Here is a 20894-nt window from a genome sequence, read left to right as displayed (position 1 = left end):
GGTGCACCCAGGCATGCTCCCCCCTATGTCCCAGTGTAATTCCGGAGGTGTTCACATCGTTTAGAAATGTTTCATGGGGGACTTGGTGACCTCCAAGTGGCCGAATTTTGATTTCCAAGTGCCGAGAATTTTTTCCCCATAAACTATAATAGGATCGAATATTCGTTCAAATAGTCGAATCTCGATGCCCATTCGATTCGAATTCTGGAAAGTCGAATATTTCACTACTCGCTCATCTCTACTCTCAACCCTTTTCTTCCATAAGCCCCAAAAAAAAAAAAAAAGTTAAAAGGGTTATCCAGGATTAGAAAAACCACAACTAAAGTCTTCAGTTGTGTGTGGCATTACAATTCAGCTCCATTCACTTCAATGGAACTGAGCTGCAAAACTCACGTCCAGACTGAAGACAAAAGTGACGCTGTTCCTGGAAGCAAGCGACCATGTTTTTCTATGCCTGAATAACCCCTTTAATCCTGAAATGCCCCATCGTGAGTAAATGTCTCGTTATAATACTGTAATTGTTTGCATGCGGCCCATAAATTAGACAGCAATGTGCGATTACTTGAAAACAGGTTCTGCCAGCCGCAATGAATGGTGGTGTGCACTATAGAAATACAAGCAAAAACAATGAAAGCAAGAATATCTTACCTGCAGAAAGCGTGCATATCAGCTTACCCATTATTCAGATGCCAGTGTAATAAGAAAGCTGATAATTCCTAGGTAAACTACGATTCTTTGTTATGTTCCTCTGCCCCCCTGCCTGCACTGTATTCATCATTTTGGCAGGAGTTCGGTCTCAAATTCTTTGTGATTTGTCTGGTGGAAAGTATAGAAGGCTGCTTGGATTGGTGACTAGAGATGATCGAACAGCCGGAAATCTTAGGTTTGAACGAATTTGAACCTTGTTCAACCTTCCGCCTTTGATTCCTGATTCCTTTCCTGTCTGTGGGGAAGGAGGAGACAGCCCGGTACTGCCTGGAATTCCGGGATACAGCCTATTACCTAGGCTAAATCCTGGAATTACAGGCTGTCTCCTCCTTCCTCAAGGATCGGGAAGGCATCGGGAATCAAACGCGGAAGGTCCCGCAAGGTTAGAGTTCGATCGAACCTAAGATTTTTGGCTGTTGGATCATCTCTACTGGTGACATATCCCTACAGCATGGCACCCCCCATCATGTACCGACAGCATGCAACAGGAAAGGAGCAAAGGTCACAGGCTGGGGACCTCTGCTGCAGAATATATTATCAATATGTAATCAATGAGGTTCAGACCCTGATACTTCCACTGATCACAAGACTGAAAAGGACAGAAGAGCTCCCAATCCAACAGGGATTGGCACTGGAGGCTGAGCCTTGTCTTTCAATAATCAAGCCATGGTGGTTGGAAGGGAGGGGTCAGCTGGAGATGTTCCAGAATGGGGGCATTACAGGATCTTAGGTAAGTCCTTAGAATACTAAAAAGACACGTTTTAATAGTGCCTACCCACTCTGTTTGCAATTCAGAATGGTTTTCACTTTAAGATCACACAATGTTCTGGTAGCACACTAAACTTTTTCATGTACTGTCTATTGTTGGTGCAGCTGACCACAATCTGCTGTTATCAGGCTGGGAACAGGCTTACTGTATTGTTCTGTCAATCACAAGAAGAAGCAGCCACTCTCTATATCACTATTACATGCCTAACCTGGGTTGGCAGTGCTAAAGGTGGGCATCAGGGGCATAGTTAGGATTCATGAGGCCCCATGAATCCTGTATGCTTCCCCCCTCAACCAGCATACATACATATATACTCACCCAGCCAAGCCCTCTGCGTTATCTCGTTATCCTGGCTCCCCAACGCACCAATGACGTCACTCGTGTGCCAGCAACCTGGGGGAATGAACTCCAATGGTGGCTGTCCAGGGAAGGGGGTGCGGGGGGTTGGTGTGGGCCAGCAGATCTCTGGGAGGTGCAGGGGGCTGGTGTGGACGTCAGGTGTCCAGGCTGGAGGGATTCTGGTGTGAGCAGATCACGCTTCACCTGGGAGGGCCCCCCCAACCACACGGGCCCTGTAGCAGCTATGTGGTCTGCCTCCATGGTAGCTAAACCAGTGGTGGGCACAAAACTATCTGCTCTTCTATTAAGCACTGTTCACGCTAGGATAGCTACCATTAAGGCGATGTGTATCTTTCTTTTGGTGCAAGCTATTTCTCCAGTGACACAACTGCCCAGGACAATCTCCGCCTAAATAAAAAAAAAAACATTTTCTCTCACCAGATCTTAAAAATTTCCCAGAGGTATATGGTGTGTGGCTGAGATTAGCAGCTCTATCTGTAACTGTTAATAGACATCGTATTCTTTGCCAAAAGATAACATGAACTATTCTGTATTGTTTAGTCATTAGCCATTGTACTCAGGAGCTGAAATAATGTGAAAGCTCTAGTGCAGGGATGGGGAACCTTCGGCCCTCCAACTGTTGCAAAACTACAATACCCATCATGCCGGGACAGACAAAGCTTTATCTTTGGCTGTCCAGGCAGGATGGGAATTGTTGTTTTACAACAGCTGGAGGGCCAAAGGTTCCCCATTGATGCTCTAGTATAACCTGGACCAGTCCTTAGGGTATGGCCACATAAGCAAATTTTGGTAAGTATCTGCGGCTGTGGATTTTCCTTTTGCATATTCCAGATTGATTTAAAAGATGAAATTCAATTTGAAATCTACTGTTGCTCATCGTGCATACTTAAAGGAAACCAAGTGGTGCTTCGGTCAAGAAGCCCCGCCCAGATGGTTAAAAAAAAAATCACTTTTTAGTGGAACAAGCACCATGACATATGATATAAAATAAGGTATGAAAACTGTTAAATTTACCCTTTTCACCTGTTTAGAGACATCATAATGCAAAAAGGGGGACACAGTGTCACTTTAAGGGTACTATCACTTGGGCAGATAAAGGCCCAATAAATATAGTAAACTAGCGTGTCTACTGGGTTTATTACATGGCCCGATAATCGATTAGCAAGGGCTACACGGACATTGTTAGTAACGTCCATGGAGTCCCTACCCAAACAGTTAATATATTACCTGTCCACGTTCCTGGGCTCCTCCTGCAGTCTGCCTGCTTCCCGGTCCTGGGCTGCAGCTTCAGAGCGGCCTATCTGAGCTGACAGGCCACTCAACCAGAACACCGGGGGAGTGGACATGTAATGTATTAACTGTTTGTTCAATCGTCAGCTGTTGGTATTACACGGACGATGGCTGATGATTTTAGGTCCGTTTCATCGGCTGATTGTTGTCTCTATTGCAATGAGAAAATTGGCTATATCTTCTCATCAGAGCAGGTTCCCAGCAGTGATGTAATATCAAAGGTTATTTTAGTGACAGTGCCCATTTAAATTCCATATTATGAAAGCTTCCCCTCCACACTTCACATTTGATGTTTTTGATAAAAACAGAGGGCAGGGCCTTAACGCCAGTTTATGGTTATAAGGGTCCTAGTACACAGAGTGATTTTTTAACGATTAACGACTAACGATAAACGATCGCAAACAAGATTGTTTATCGTTAACCTGAAATCGTTCACCATATTACACAGAACGATGGTCGTTAGTTACGCTCGTTATTGCAATCGCTACTATGATCGTTTATTCCTTCAGACCCCAGCAAAACAGTGAAGAATGTGCAATTGCACTAAACGATTAGTGAACAAATGCAAAACTTGAGCGAACGAATGTGGAATTACAGTGAACGATTAGCGATAATTTTAGGTTCAGATCTAAATCAACGACATACTAACGATTTTTCGATCGTTGTCTGCAATAACACAGAACGATTATCGTTTAAATTTGAACGATATAACAATTTTTCGGACAATAATCGTCCCGTGTAGTCGGGCCCTAATGCTGCATTAACACGGAACTATTATCGTTCCAATTTTCACAATAACGATCGCATTTGAGCGACAATCGTTCCGTCTAAACACAGCAAACGATCAAGCGACGAGCGAAAAATCGTCCATTTTGATCTCAAATCGTCGTTCGCTAAAAATTCGCAGATCGCTTTGTGTAAACAGTCTTTCAAATATTCACCCTATGTGAAAGATGGACTTAAGCCATCTTAAAAATGATCGCAACAACGATTTTTCTAACAATTTTTCTAACAATTTATTCGTCTAAATGCTGATCGTTATAAAAACCAAATCTTTGCTTCAAAATCGTTAAACGATCAATTGGGCGCATTTTCGCTCTGTGTAAAAGCAGCATAAGTTTACATTAGACTAATGATTCAGGCAGCACAATGCTTTGAAGTACATGGCAGATGTTTTTCATCCAATAACCCCATACATATGCATGCTGGATCAGCTAAATAAGCATGTGTTAACAGGAAGCCACTGCCAGACACAAACAGCAGCAGCAGCTTGTGTTCCCGCAGGAAATGTGCCTGATACTCAGCTACCTCAACATCTGCCGTCATGGGAGAGTCAGGAGGCGCTCATAAACATTAGATCAGTGATTTTCAACCAGTGTGCTGTGGCACACTAGTGTGCCGCGACACATGGTTGGGTGTGCCGCGGGGAAAGTTCCCCAAACTATGGTGCTCCTGTGAAACAGGAGAAAACAATGGGGGAGAGAAACCTGGGGATGGGGGAGAAACAGGGGAGAGAAGCAGGGGGGAGAGAAACATGGGGATGGGGGAGAGAAACAGCGGAGAGAAGCAGGGGGGAGAGAAGTTTGGTGGAGAGAAGCAGGAGGGAGAGAAGTATGGTGGAGAGAAGCACAGGAGAGAAGCACAGGGGAAAGCACAGGAGAGAAGCAGGGGGGAGAAGTATGGTGGAGAGAAGCACAGGAGAGAAGCAGGGGGGAGAAGTATGGTGGAGAGAAGGACAGGAGAGAAGCACAGGGGGGAGAAGTATGGTGGAGAGAAGCACAGGGGGGAGAAGTATGGTGGAGAGAAGCACAGGAGAGAAGCAGGGGGGAGAAGTATGGGGGAGAGAAGCACAGGGGGGAGAAGTATGGTGGAGAGAAGCACAGGAGAGAAGCAGGGGGGAGAAGTATGGGGGAGAGAAGCACAGGAGAGAAGTAGGGGGGAAGAAGTATGGTGGAGAGAAGCACAGGAGAGAAGCACAGGGGGGAGAAGAAAACAGGCCCAGGTTTTACACTGAGTGAGTATAAATACATTTAGAATCTATATTATTAACTATATGTGTATGTACTGTTTTAGTGTCATTTTGTGCCATTTTGGTTGGTGGTGTGCCCCGGGATTTTTTAAGTATAAAAAGTGTGCCGCGGCTCAAAAAAGGTTGAAAATCACTGCTTTAGATAGTCGGACAGTCTCTGATGTGCCTAGCCAATTTTACATTTATTTAGCCTATGTCAGATGTTCCCTGACTGGCACTGCACTAGATAGATGCAAGGTTTGGATCAGAATTAATGAGCGGTAGATGTGGAATGTAGAACAAGGAATAATAAGAGAGAAAACACATAAAATAATATTTTATTACAAACTGATCATACAATTGCCACATAAATATATTCCCTTTAATAAAAATATGAAAATGTTGGTGTGTAGAAATCCAAGAAAAAGTAAATGGACATGCTGCCAGACAGCTCAGAGACAACTGTCTAAAGCCGGTGGTTCGGCTAGGTTCACACTGTAACACCGGAGCCTCTGACACACAGTCCATCTGAAATGTATGCAGCTTTGTTTTTGGTCCAATTATAATACTATAAAATGAGAGACATGAGTACAAATCCCAACAGGCTCTACTTAAGTCATTGGGGTCTGACAGACTCTGTTCGTGTCCATTCGTCTGCTTGACAAGTGCCGAATGGCAAATGACAGAGGAGCAGAATGAACGCAGTGTGAACCTAGTCTGGATTACATAGTGCTGATTGCAATAACGGCCGTGATTAATACGAAAATATATGAGCTGCTGCCGCTTATGGAATCCCGGCCAGAGTGTATACACATAGTATACACTCCGGCCGGGATCCCTAGCGGCGCTAAAGTGTTGGCTGTCCAGGCATGATAAGATTTGTTGCTTTGCAACAGCTGGAAGGCTAACATTCCCTAACCCTGCATTACCTAATGGCAATGTTACTGAAGATCCAATACCATTGACTTCAATAGGATCTGGACTACAGTAACCCAACATGGCCACTACACAATGTACAGTGCTTTCTGCATCCAGCTCCATTCACTTGCAGTATTACAGATGCTTACTAGAGAAGGTGTAGGATGTCAGCAATGCGGTGACCAGAAATTGATGACCTATGCTGAACTTGGGACATAAAACGTTTAGTTTGTATATTTAAAGCTCTGTATGAGAAAAAAAAGTCTATTATAAATATATTTTAGTGTCACCATCACTTTAAAAATGTTTTGTCAAATGATTTTCTCTTTAAAAGACAGCAAAATCGATCAAGCCAAATAGGAGTATATGTATTGTTTCTGCATCTTATGTACTGCTTTATAGTAGGAAACTATATATCCCGCACAGGTGCTGAGGAGCTGAGATGGTTAATCGGGACCATCTGCATACTCCTGATGTCAGATTCACATGTTCCGTGCCCCAATGGAGTATGGAGCTCCTGGTATCATCATTATGTTTAAATCTTTGTGCTGCTCTACTGACATGCTGTGTCAGTACAGTAGTACAAAGATTTAAACAGTTTCAGAGCTCTCGGGATCATAATGAATGATAATTCTGCACATTTGATTACCGGTGGCTGAAGAAGATGGATACAGCCCTAAGGCTGCCTGGAGGCTATGTCCATGTTTTCCAGGACTCCCTAGGGCTGTATCCAACTTCTTCTGCCACCGGTATTCAAATGCAGAGTGTTCAGAGTGTGTTAAAGGTTTGCTCATCTCTAATATTAATAATTAGTTTTTCGCTATTGTAAAACAGCAAAATTTACGTACAAGAAAATCTTCCTATGTAAACACATCCTTATCTAAATGGAGCGGAGAACAAAAGTCAAAGTCAAATTTAACTCTTCTAATCGGCTGACGGCGTCATTTGACTTTTGCATAAAAATGAACCTCTGATATAGAATCCATCACTTCCGGGTGTTGCCACATCTGGGGCTTTCAATGTGTGCGTTAAATAAATAGTCCGGAGATCCGTGACAGATATAGAACAGGTGTCTTTGAACAATGAGCTGTGAGGCAAATACTTCCCTCTCGCTAGGACAGAAGTGGCCTTTACGGTGTCAGTAAACCAAGGGGTGAAAGTGTTCGAAGGGTTTCGTAAGCACAAGGATGCAGATCCTGGACTGTTCCCTTTTACTTCTCAGAAGGGAAAGTCCTTCGTAAACACCTGCAAGGTTTTGTTGGCAATAGTCCGCATGCTGAAAGTAGGCACCTCTGGCCTGAACACCAGGAAGAGCAGGTGCAGCTCGGTCTTGACTGCGTAGCACTTGTGAGAGCTGGATACGGTGTAGCACTGGTGGGCCTGGTGACTAAAGCCCGAGGCAAACGTCTCTTCATAAGGAACTGAGAGAAAACAAGATGCAAAAAATAAATTGCAAGAAATTAGAGTGAAATGAGAGTGGGGGAGAATTATCAAGCTATGTATGCCGGTTTTATGGTGAAGAAAAACTAAGGTGCATGGCACTTGTTCGGTGGAGATGTCAGCACTGGGACCATTGTGATATCAAAGTTAGCATAGGAAATAGTCTGTCAGTTTGTATAGTACTAGTAAAAATGTATATAATTAAAGAGACTCTGTCAATAGGTTTATGTCCTATCTAGAGTTAGAATAAACTAGTAACAAAGAAGCTGAACAGAATGATGTATCACTTACATTGCTCTGTGCAGCTGATCTAGAGATCTCCTCCTGAATAACATGGACAATAAGTAGTCCTCTCCATTATGTGTGTGAGCTCAGTAGTTCTGGATATTTATGAGCAGCAGCAAACTCCGCCCACCAGCTGCAGACTGACAGTTATCTATTCATGCTGTTTATAGTCAGTCAACTGTCAATCAACAGCTTGAGGGCAGGAAGAGGGATGAGGCTAGAATCCTATTCTCCTGCATATAAGGAGAGGAGAAAAGCTAAACAGAATGATGTAAGTAATACACTGATCCGTTCAGCATTTCTGTCACTAGTTTATGGTGCCCTCATTTCTCCCAAAACATAAAGCAGGCTTCTCCCCTTTTCTAGCAATTGGCGGAGGATTCAGCAACCAGACCCCAGCCAATCTCTATGACATGTGAACAGATTGTTTTTTCCCTATTAATAACAGCAACACTTTAAAGAGGTATCCACTAGAGATGAGCGCAACACGAGCATGCTCGGGTCTATGCAGGATTTGATTCTCGGTGGATGAAGAAGTTGGATGCTATAGGCTGTATGCATGTTTTTCAGGGCTGCAGCCACCGGTAATCAAATGCTGTTCGCTCAAGTTTGGATGCACCAGAGCATGCTCGAGTTGCACTCATCTCTAGAATTTACATATTCAGGTAATCAACTCCCTGATTCCCCAGATCTTTCCTTACTAGCTATGATATCAGCTGTCATGTGCCGTACTACTGGCATCATGGCTCCCATTGGTCATTGGTGGAGCTAGTAGTACAGTATGTGACCACTAAGACCACTAGGTGGCTGCAGCAGTCATATTCTGTCCTCTAGTAAAGAAAGACCAGAGCGCCCACCAGAGCCTCTGCACTTGATCATTGTGGGACTGGACAGGTTAATGAACAGTTTTTATGGTATTATAATACATGTGAGGCCTTTATCTTTATTCTTTCAAAATGTGAATAACTCTTTATATCTTCTAAGAACATTAAATAAAAAAACATAACCTCTCTATGAATATATGGAACATTGATGGCTTTACCTATTATTTAAGCAAATATTCACAAAAGTACGCTAGTACAGTGGTGCTTTGGATTACGAGCATAATTCGTTCTGGGACCATGCTTGTAATCCAAATCCACTTTTAAACCAAAGCAAATTTTCCTATAAGAAATAATTGAAATGCAGACAATTTGTTCCACACCCCAAAAATAATGGATTTTTTAAATTCTGAATAACATGTAAAACAAATGAAACAAACATTTAGAAACAGCAGAATATGTGATATTATAAGTTACTGTACAGTAATGGAGAGGATGGGAAACACAAGGGCGGACAGAGACTGCAGGGAGCATGAAGGAGTGAGCAGGGCAGATGTGGGCACAGTATAGCAGCACTCTCTGTCTGGGGAGAGAGGGGTTACAGCTATGAAGAGATTACCTCACAGTCCTGTCCCCTAATGCAAGCCCCAGCCTGAAGTGGATCTGCTATGATTTGGAAGGTGAGGGAGACTTCCTGGGTCAGAGTACAGGGCTGTAGACCACACTATGCAGACCATGACCACCCCCCACTCCCCCTCCGACCCAGTACAGGAAGCTCTTAAACCAAAGCAATGCTCTTAAACCAAGTTACAATTTTGAAAAACTGTGAGCTCTTCTTGCAAAACTCTCTTAATCCAAGTTAGAGAGAATGGTGACTATAGGTCTCCCTATAACCTTATCTCCTACTTACCCTGAAATGGTGACCCCATCACTCTGAGCCAGCGTAGAAACTAGAGATGAGCGAACCGGCTTCGGGTTCGAGTCGATCTGCACCCGAACGATCGGCATTTAATTAGCTGGGGCTGCTGAACTTGGATAAAGCTCTAAGGTTGTCTGGAAAACATGGATACAGCCAATGACTATATCCATGTTTTCCACATGGCCTTAGGGCTTTATCAAAGTTCAGCAGCCCCAGCTAATCAAATGCTGAAAGTTCGGGTTCGGATCGACTCGAGCATGCTCCAGGTTCGCTCATCTCTAGTAGAAACCTATACTGCCGAACATTATAGGCCTCCAGTAAGGTTCTTATGCCTTTTAACACAGAATTACACATTTCTTACAATGGCCGTGAAAGTCTGACATATAAGAGGTGTGGTGTGTGGTGCCTACAATGACTTCCTCCTACTAGATCAATGTGTGAAATAAATAACATAAACCCTACCTAGCCCGGGAATAGCTTTAGCGTGCTTAAAAGGAGAATTCCTGCATTTTCTAAAATCTGTCAGCCTGCAGGGGCAGGGGGGAAATTGATTTTAAATAACAACTTACCTCCCCCCTGTGCCCACAGGTAGCGGCGGGACCAGCCTTGGGATCCCCACTGGAAGGCATTTTTCCCTTAGTTGTGACGACATCAAGACTCGTGGGAAAATGCCTGTCCTGGCTGATGGACTGGTTGCCCAGCCAATCAGTGACTGGAGCGGTTTCCTGCCCCAGTCACTGACTGGCTGAGCGGCCAGACCATCAGCCAGGTCGTGACGTGGACATCCCGGAGATCCCGGCGGGATGTTCTGCGTCCGCTCCCGACACTTACCGCACAAGGAGAGGTAAGTTGTTACTTGAAAATCAATTTTCCCCCCTCCCCCTCGGCTTTAGAAAACATCGGACTTTTCCTTTAAGAGACCATGTATTATCTGTTCTGTGAAGTAGCTCCTTGCTCTAAATTTATGGACACATTAGGTTTTAAAGTTTATATGAAGCAAAAGTGTACTTATCATGACTACACACTTCTCTCCCTGCTCTGTGTTCACAAGAATGCCCCTTAGGCTTACGTACCATGTCAGTCATGTGACACAGAACCAGGAGAGAACCCGCTAAATGTTATACTGATCAGCCGATGATGGAATTACGACTGTATTTCTTATTATACAATGTGTGCACTGACAACTTTTCCATAAAATTTAATAGACCACATTATAAATATACTATTTTATGTAGTTTGTCCTTTGGGTTTTCATTTTCCAGTGTGTGAACACAGCCTAATGTATAGTATACACTGGCCAGAATGCAAAGTTACCAGAACTATAGCTCTTTGCATAAACTAAGCCAACAGGGAATGCTGGGAAGGTTTAGCTCTGACGTTAATGTGCACCTGTCATTATAACTTTCAAAATCTAAAAGTAGATGCGATATAAAGCAAGTTTGCAATTTATATTTTTTTTTGTTATCATGGAAAACACGGCACTTCCTATGTTTTGACTATTTTTTTTTTCCCCTCAAAGAATCAGAAAACAGGAAGTCCACTGTTTCCCAGGTCATCTGAGCGCTCACAGAAAGAAGGCAGTCATGTGACTGATGGACACACTGAGCCGTGACTCTCTGTACTGGCTGGAATTCCTGTGTTTAGTCTGTTTTTTTTTTTCACCAGCACAAGTCATAAAATCTGCCATCAGGAGACAGGACCTGTAGTTCTGGTAAGTACAGCTTTGTTTTACAACATGATAACAACAACAAAATAATGACTGTATATTGCTTTATATCACATCAACTATTGATTTACATTTTGAAAGTTATAACGACAGTGACACTTTAACCCCTTAAGGACCGGGCCTGAAATGGCCTTAAGGACCGGAGCAAATTTTATGAATTTGACCAGTGTCACTTTATTCATTAATAACTTCGGGATGCTTTTACCTATCCGGCTGATTCTGAGATTGTTTTCTCGTGACATATTGTACTTCACATTTCTTGTAAATTGGAGTCGATACTTATAACGAATCTTTATGAAAAAACCCAAAATAGCGTGAAAAATTGTGAAAAAATGCATTTTTCCAACTTTAAAACTTTTCTGCTTATACAGAAAATGGTTATACCACATAAATTATATATTAACTAGCATTAGCAACATGGCTACTTTATGTTGGCGGCATTTATTAAACTATATTTCATTTTTTATAGACAATAGAAAGCTTAAAACATTAGCAGCAAATTTCCAAATTTTCAGTAAAATTTCAAAATCAGATATTTTTAGGGAACTGTTCAGGTTTAAAGTGTATTTGAGGGGACTGTGTGTTAGAAAGCCCCACGAAGCACCCCATTTCAGAAACTGCACCCCCTAAACTCTGCAAAAGCACATCCAGAAAGTTTTTTAACCCTTTAGGGGAGTCACAGAAATAAAAGCTAAGTGTGTAAGAAATTTGACAATTTTAATTTTCTGTGCAGAGATTTTATTGTAATCCAATATTTTTCATAATTATAAGCTTATTACCAGAGAAATGCACCCCAATATTGATTGCCCCGTTTCTGCAGTTTATAGAAATACCCCATATGTGACCCTATTGCGCTATTTGACGCAACCACAAGCCTCAGATATAAAGGAGCGCCTAGTGAATTTCAATGGCTCCGTTATTTTTGGTCATTTTTGACTGTACCACTTCAGGTTGGCAGAGGCTCTGGGGTGCCAAAACCTAAAAAACACCCCTAAAGGGACACCATTTAGAAAACTACACCCCTCAAGGAATGTAACAAGGGGTACGGTGAGCATTAGGACCCCACAGGTGCTTCACATATTTTCCGAACAATATGGCTTGAAAAAAGACTAAAGTATTTTTTACACTAAAATGTTGTTCTAGCCTTCAATTTTTCATTTTCACAAAGGGATAAAAGGAAAAAAAAAACACAAAACATGTAGCGCAGTTTCTCCCGAGTACAGAAATACCCCACATGTGGACATAAGGTGCCAAGCGGGCGCAGGACGAGCCTCCAAAGGGAAGGAGCGCCAATTGGCTTTTGGAAGCTGGATTTGGATGGAATGGATTTCAAGGGCCATGTCGCATTTACAGAGCCCTCGTCCTGCCAAGACACTGGAAACCCCCCACAAGTGACCCCATTCTGGAAACTACACCCCTCAAGGAATCTAACAAGGGGTGCAGTGAGCATATGGACCCCACTGGTGACGGGCACAAATGTGGAAAAATGTGACGTGAAAGCGAAAATTTTCATTTTTTCACTTTCATGGCACAAATGTGCCCGTCATCCAGGGGTCCATATCCTCATTGCACCCCTTGTTAGATTCCTTGAGGGGTGTAGTTTCCAGAATGGGCTCACTTGTGGGGGGTTTCCAGTGTTTTGGCAGCACAAGGGCTCTGTAAATGTGACATGGCGTTCATCATCCATTCTAGCCAAATCCAACCTCTAAAATCCAAATGGCGCTCCTTCCCTTGGGAAGCTTGCCCTGCACCCACATGGCGCTTTATGTCCACATGTGGGGTATTTACGGACTCGGGGGAAATTGCTCTACACATTTTGTGTTTTTTTTTCTCTTTTAACCCCTTGTGAAAATTATAAATTCAAGGCTAGACCAACATTATAGTGTAAAAAATTTAATATTTCATTTTCACGCCACATTGTTCCACATTTGTGCCCGTCACCAGTGGGGTCCATATGCTCACTACACCCCTTGTTACATTCCTTGAGGGGTGTAGTTTCCATAATAGGGTCACTTGTGGGGGGGTTTAACTGTCTTGGCAACACAGGGGCCTTTTGAATGCAACATGGCCCCTCGAAATCCATTCCATCCAAATCCAACCTTCAAAAACCAAATGGCGCACCCTCCCTTCGGAGGCTTACCCTGCACCCGCATGGCGCTTTATGTCCACATGTGGGGTATTTCCGTACTCAGGGGAAATTGCTCTACACATTGTGTTTTTTTTTATCTTTTAGCCCCTTGTGAAAATGAAAAAAATCAAGACAAGATCAATGATTTAGAGTAAAAATTAAAAAAAATTACACTAAATGTTGGTCTAGCCTTGATTTTTTTCCATTTCCACAAGGGGTTAAAAAAGAAAATAAAAGCAAAACGTGTAGGGTAAATACCCCTACACGAAAATACCCCACATGTGGACATAATGTGCCATATGGGCACAGGGCAAGTCACCAAAAGGACAGAGCGCCATTTAGAGGCTGGAATGGAGGATGGAGGCCATGTCGTAATTACAAAGCTCCTGTGCTGCCAGGACAGTAGAAACCCCCCACAAGTGACCCCATTCTAGAAACTACACCCCATAAGGAATCTAACAAGGGGTGCAGTGAGCATATGGACCCCACTAGTGATGGGCACATGTGTAGAACATGTGCCGTGAAAATAAAAAATACCATTTTTTTCATTTTCACGTCCCAAATGTGTCCGTCACTTGGGGGCCATATACCCGCTGCCCCACTTGTTAGATTCCTTATGGGGTGTAGTTTCCAGAATGGGGTCACTTGTGGGGGGTTTCTACTGTCCTGGCCACACAGAGGCTTTGTAATTGCATCATGGCATCCTCTAATGGGAATGGCGGCCATACCTACTTAGCTGGGGAAAAGGGACAATTCTAATTTATTTGGGGGTATTAGGCCAATTATTAGTTTATAAGGTTGAAAATGACAGGTGTCCATCAAACTCAACCTGTGTTGATCCAGAGGAAGGCAAAAAACCCTAGTGAGACAGACGACAGTAGCCTCATCACAGGGGAAAAATTCCTTCCCGACTCCATAATGGCGATCAGAATAATCCCTGGATCAGGGTGACCCCTGAAATAGGAATAAGGGACAGAATTTAGAAAATGTAGAACCCCAATGACGTGTAGTACGCCTTGAAGCGATCCAGTATGCAGAGGCCGGGGGGGATCAGGACAGGTGGCACACTGGAAAATGGTGTCCTTCCTGATCCCCCTGTTACGCCACAATCTGCACTTCTTCTGGGGTCTCCCTTTCTCCAGTGTGGGGGACGTCACCTGGAAAATGTTGTCCTGGTGCGATACGGGGTCCTTCATATCCAGAAGCGCTGGGTCCGCTCCATGGCTGCTAAATATTAGGGCGCTATTACTGCTTCTGATATTTACGGATCGTGCCGCAAGCTACAGTAGCTCAGGCAGCAAGGAACCAGAAGAGGGGGCGCTGGTATAAAAGTTATCACCGTACAGGTGGTGACCTTTATCCAGCAGTGGGAAGATCAGTTCCCGAACGATCTTCCCACTAACTCCGAGGATAGGGGGGGGAGTGGGCATCTGGGGGCTGGATTCGGGTGTCCCTTCCTTCATACACTCTAAGGGTAGGTGCACACTGCGGAATCGCGAAGGATAACCCTTTGTGCATTCCACAGCTGGCACCCGCCGGCGGACTGATGCAGGCGCACGTCTTCGTCCGTGTCGTAGACTCCATTCTATGCCCGGGCGGATTCCGCTCTCCGTCCAACGTGTTGATGGAATGACGGATGATGGAATCCGCCCGTGCATAACATGGAGTCTATGACACGGGCGGAGACGCGCGCCTGCATCAGTCCGCCGGCGGGTGCCAGCTGCGGAATGCACGAAGGGTTATCCTTCTCCATTCCGCAGTGTGCACGTACCCTGAGGTACTCTCACAGAGTGTGTAGAATTTCACGCCATACAGTCATCTCTTATTGGGACGGTACTGGCGGAAAAGACGTGTCTGGGGGGCAGCATACGCTACGCTACCCCCAGACACGTCACTGGATGATGAGGAGGATGAGGATGAATGGAGGAAAGAAGGACCCCCCATTCATAATCACTGGCTGTTTCAGTGTCGGAGGCAATAATAACGTATGCGTCCGATACCGAAAACACGCCGGGGGCCACTTTTATATAGGAATTGGTATATGGGGTATGTAGTGGTGTAGTGTAAAACTTTATTCAATGTAGTGTAGTGTGGTGTAATGTAGTGTTTTTTACAGTAAGTATAAAAAAAAAACCTACGCCAAAAATGGTGTTGCTGATAAATGCCGCACTTATGTTCGGCACTTATCAGCAGACCGTGGCAGTAGGATATGAAAAAAAAACCACCCTACGCCAAAAAGGAGGAGTTGCTGATTAGCAGCGCACTTTCGTGCGATGCTGATCAACACTCAGCGGCGATAGGGTGCGGAAAATAGAAAAAAACAAAAAATTGGGAAAAATTTTTTTTTTTTACTACATTCTGAACATCCCTGTAGTGGCTGATACGTGTATTACACTTAACAGCCGCTAGGGGGCAGCAGAGCGCAAGATCCAAAAAAAGACGACGCTGAAGCCGGAAAAATACGAAAAAAGACGACGCTGGAGCCGAAAAAAGCCGATCGGGACTCACGGAAGAAGCCGAAGACCCGACAAGATGAAGAGGACGCCGGGAACCAGGAAGACGCCGATCAGGACCCTGGGACAGGTGAGTAATGTACAAATACCTGAGGGGTCCGGAGCAGGTATTTATTACTTGTGTGTGTATGGGGCCCAGCCAATAGCGGCGATCGTCGGCATGGGGGGGGGGGGTTAACAACCCTCCATGCCGACAGGGAGAGATGGCCTGCTATGTATTATAGCAGGCTATCTCCCCCAATCGGGACCCGGCCGGCCGCGGCGCCCTCTTAAAGGACCCGCGTACCGGTACGTCATGGGTCCTTAAGTGACAGTGATCCATGACGTACCGGTACGACATGGGTCCTTAAGAGGTTAAACACATGTGAGCCTCCTGCGGCAAAGTCCAATCCTCCTAGCAGAGATTAAGGGACAAAAACGGGGATCAAAAAAACTACAATTTGCTCTACTCAAGAGCCTAGACAGGCAAAGACATAAAACACAGATTTCCTCAATGAGACTTAACATGGATCTCAACCTCCCTGCAACTTTAACAAATCTCTTTATCCAGGTGCGATCACAGAAACAGACATCAGGCACTGACAGCCATGACCAGCATGTTAATAAGACTTAGTCTTGTTATTATTTACTTCATGCAGAAAATCTAAGATTATGGGATTAACTGGGTTCTTCTGCATATGAAGAGACTACCAGATTAGAAATCCACTTACTGCCCAAGACCTGGAAGAGGGGACATAGTAAGCTATGCTTTGTGAAAAGATCTGTCTTTCACCGATAGTTTCTAGAGCTAAGTAAGGCCCCCAAAGGGCCCAAAGGGGACTTTTTAAATTACCATTTAATATTCCTATCATTTTTCTTAATTGGATATATTTTTATTGAGCTTTTTAACATTTTTTAGTAACAAACAAACTCCCCATTCCAGTGTGGAAGAAATTATACATGATATATGGAAATCCGTGTGTCATGGGAATGGGGACAAACACATAAGGAAAATCTTTATAGGGCAGAGAGGCGAAGGGGGTGGTATAGCCAGAGTGGCCTATACAAATGATAAGCTGTTCCCAATGTTTTGCTAATTAAGGCCCCGTTCCCACTGAGCAAAACTAGCGGAATTCCGTGGCGTAATTTTCCGCCGCGGAATGCCGCTAGCCTCCCGCACATAATGGGAGTCTATGGGAGGTGCACGCTCCTGCCCTGTCCGCGCTGAAGAATGAACATTCATTCTTCAGGGCGGACAGAGCAGGAGCGCGCACCTCCCATAGACTCCCATTATGTGCGGGAGGCTAACGGCATTCCGTGGCGGACAATTACGCCGTGGAATTCCGCTAGTTTTGCTCAGTGGGAACAGGGCCTAAAGACCCTAATGGTTAACACTTTTTTTATACATACAATTGAAGAGACCCCCACTGCTGCTAATGGCCTCCTAGGGTAGGGTATGGAACAGCACTCTGTATAGAAAAGTGTGGCTTAATCTGAACTGGCATAGGTGACAAGCAGTATGATACCTGTAAATACCTCGCATCCAATTGCATTATAACCTCAATCACTTGCGTTAAACATTTGTACAATTGGTGAAAAAGTTTGTGACCGTAAAATGACCGTAAAGGCCACCTGTCAGCTTCAAATTCCTTCCCATAGACAATAGTAAGGGTGTAACTTACATATCGCAGCCATCTGAGCTGGTGAATAGGTGAGTTAAATAAAAACCCTTTAAATCCAGAGTCCCTTTAAAAGGGCAACATCCACATCCTTAGTATAAGATTCATGTATATATTTGAATATGTTTAATATATATATATATATATATATATATATATATATATATATATATATATATATCCCCTCTTAAGCCTTCCAGTACTTATCAGCCGCTGTATCTCCTTCAGGAATGGTGGGGTTTTTTTTGCATTCTGACACACTGCCCTCTGCTGCCACCTTTGTCCATGTCCAGAGCAGGAGCAAATCCCCATAGAAAACATCTCCTGCTCTCCAGAATGGAAGAAAACATAACTTCCTGCAGGACATACATCAGCTGATAAATACTGGAAGACTGGAGTTTTTTTTTTACTAGAAGCAAATTACAAATCTCTGGTGTCACTGTTGTTATAAAAAAAAAAAAAATGTCAGAGAGATTATGTTTTGATTGGTCCGATCATGAGAACAAGTCAAGAGAAGACCAGGCTCAATGTGGTCCTCTACCGCCTCTGTGTCACTTGGTGAGTCAGACTCATAATGAAAGTCTATGAACCTGACTTTTTTCACTGGCCGAGAGCAGGGAGCAGAGCGTGCGGCAGCTCATTCTAGATAGTCCTAGGGCTAGGCGGCTGTCTGAAGCCACTTCCCTCCCAAAGGCTAAATGGTCATTAGACTGGAGACCTAATCTAAGCTTTCCATACACCTTCAATAAGGACCAAATAATTTTTTAGCCGTCAGTTATCTCTCCCGACCAACCCGTCCTCCCCATACAACAAGAGCGTTTCACCTGGGCAAGTGTTCCTGTAATTTCTATTGAGAGGGAAGGGGTAAGCCGCAACCAGGTCTCGCTGCGGCTTATGTCTCCTGAAACAAAAGGGTTGTGATTCTCCATTACACTCCTCCCCATCTGTCGGTGGACGGCCTTTGGGCTACCTCCATGTAGTTTGGGCACCAAGATAAGATCCTAGCTCTTGTAGACTTTCACTAGAATCCTAACTATTATTCAGGTCACTGCCCCCAGTGCTCCGATCCACCCTTGGCCAGCCCACTCTGCTGATAATCATTAGAAGGGGTGTGGAGGCCGGGGGCGGATCAGTGCACTTGGGTAGTTGTAGTCCCGCCCCTAGGGCACCAAAACACCTCATTAGTATAGGAGAAAAACTGCTAATATCATGGAAATGGCACCGAAGATGAAGGTAAGAAAATAACCTTTATCTTCAGCATCCTGTGCACAATAGGACCATTTTATCAGGTTAGATGATTCCCTTTAATCCTTTTTAAGGTGTTGACAGAACAAGGACAAGATGATTTGTTGCACAACCTGACACACCTTTCAGAAAAGAACTAGGTTTGGGCCAACAATAACCCTACACTTCCATGTAGCTGACCTCACCCGATTCCAGCACCATGTGTCAGAGTGGCATTAAGGGCCTTTCTTTGGTTGTTAAGTAATCATGCTTCTCTTACGGATGGAGCAACTCTGATGGTTCAGCCTTCGGCTCTTTAGAATGCGCAACACAGCGTTGTCTGTTCACCAAGGAACCCACCTCAGAAGACATTGTCAGGCGGTCTTTGTAAAAGGGCTTTGCTTTACAGTACATTGCCTGGTTGCTGAGGTGCATTTCTTGCTCCTATTCCTGTTTGTCTTGACTAACACTTGCTTTTGATCCTGACCTTGCTCCTGTCTCGACCTCTGGATTGTATGACTGGTAGCCGTTGTCTGACTCCAGGCTCTGACCCAAGATAACATCCCTAACTATGCCCCATCTTCTTCAATTGTAAGAGGAAGGAGTATCACTCAGTAATGTATACAGGTGGAAAAGATTAAATCTAGTATAGATAGTAATCCACCGATTCCATAATGTGAAATTAAGGACAAGGTAGTCTCGAGTAATCAATTGCAAGTGCTTTTGTGCATCATTTATTGCGTAACAATGGTAAACACAGACATATCCCGACGTTTCGGTGAAGGCACCTTTCTCAAGGAGTCTGTAAAGTGGATGTCAACAAGAACTGAAGTTGGAGATGTGCTGGCAAGGCTGCGCCTGCCTGGAGGAGCGTATCCGGGTGAGCTGTAGATTTCCACACTCTCAATGTGAGGGATGAGGTGCCGGATGGCAAGACCAGGCGGTGGTCCGGTGTGGTGTTGGCGGTTCTGCGAGGCTGAGTCGCGGGATGATGATGTGTGTTTCTCACACAGACAAGTATCCCATGTCCAATAAAGAAGAAGAGACTCAGAGTGGGCACTGTATGAGGGTTCAGCCATGGGCCACTGGGATTCTCCACAATCTTTAGAATAGGTTTCCAAAAGCTTTTGTAGTGAAGCAATGGTGGCAGTTGGGTATCTGCCCTTCTGCCCCATTCTCTGTCTACAGGACTGCCATAGATCGAGTACAGAGCTTGGCTATGTTTGAAAGTCCCATACTTGGCGAATGGGACAGCAGTTCAAATAATAAACCCCCAACCCATTCCAAAAGGAATTTCGAGAATCCCATCAGTTGAACCCAGCATGTGCAGTGACACAATGCCAACATTACAGCCTTTAGTGTGACTACGTAGGACATGTATGGAGATTCGTCTACTTCCAACTACTTCTCTGACTGTAACCAAGACTCAATCCTGATTTCCATTAGAAGCTCATGATATTAAGGGCAGACTGCAGGGAGTTCTCCGCCAGGAAATATCTAAGCAGTACCAAAGAAAGTAACAATTGCTAACAATGTAGAATTAAGGAAAGTCTCTGGAGGAAGAAGGTAGGGGTGTCTCCTCACATCCCTTCCCCATTGGTGCAGAGGTTTAAGGCCCCATTTCACAAAACAATTATCGGCCATTACATCATGTGTAATAGGAGGCAACGATCAGCCGACATGAACGATTTCATCTGATCTTTGCAGTCGTTTGTCTTTCAACATGTTGAAAGACAAATGACTAATATAGCAACTATCTGCTGCCGTAACTCCGTGAAATTGGATCTAAGAGAATCTAGCCATCTCCCGTGCAGCCCCCCCGCAGCTCCCCGTGCCCTCCCTTACCGTACTCACTCGCTCACTGCTGCTGAGTGTAATAGCGCCAGCAGCGAGTGGGGAACAAGGAGAAAACAAATGCTGACGGCGCTTGTTTGCTCCTCTGTCGCTCCGTGTAATAGGGGCTTTATACTTTGATTTGTGTTGCATAAGGCTAAGAATAAGATATGTGCCCTATGTAAGAAAACACTGTCTGGTCATAGCCATCATATTAGCAGTGTTTAGAGAAGGTCCTTAAAAGGGGCTTTCGAAGATAATAAATAATTTATCCCCTATTCATAGGATAGGGGA

At 44.2% G+C, this 20894-nt stretch overlaps 1 protein-coding gene across 1 annotated transcript in view; it reads right to left on the bottom strand.

Moving 5' to 3' along the window:
• Window positions 1–6441: 6441 nt before the first annotated feature.
• Window positions 6442–20894, bottom strand: part of FUZ (fuzzy planar cell polarity protein) — a 73379-nt gene continuing 58926 nt past the window's right edge. The window contains exon 11 of the mRNA XM_069949070.1: window positions 6442–7474. Within this exon, the coding sequence (XP_069805171.1) occupies window positions 7272–7474 (203 nt within the window). The 3' untranslated portion in view covers window positions 6442–7271. The remainder of the gene's footprint in view (window positions 7475–20894) is intronic.

Source organism: Dendropsophus ebraccatus, chromosome 12 (assembly GCF_027789765.1).
Source record: "Dendropsophus ebraccatus isolate aDenEbr1 chromosome 12, aDenEbr1.pat, whole genome shotgun sequence".
In the NCBI taxonomy this organism is placed as follows: domain Eukaryota; kingdom Metazoa; phylum Chordata; class Amphibia; order Anura; family Hylidae; genus Dendropsophus; species Dendropsophus ebraccatus.
The sequence above is the reverse complement of the archived record's forward strand: the minus strand, read 5'-3'. Positions and strand labels throughout refer to the sequence as shown.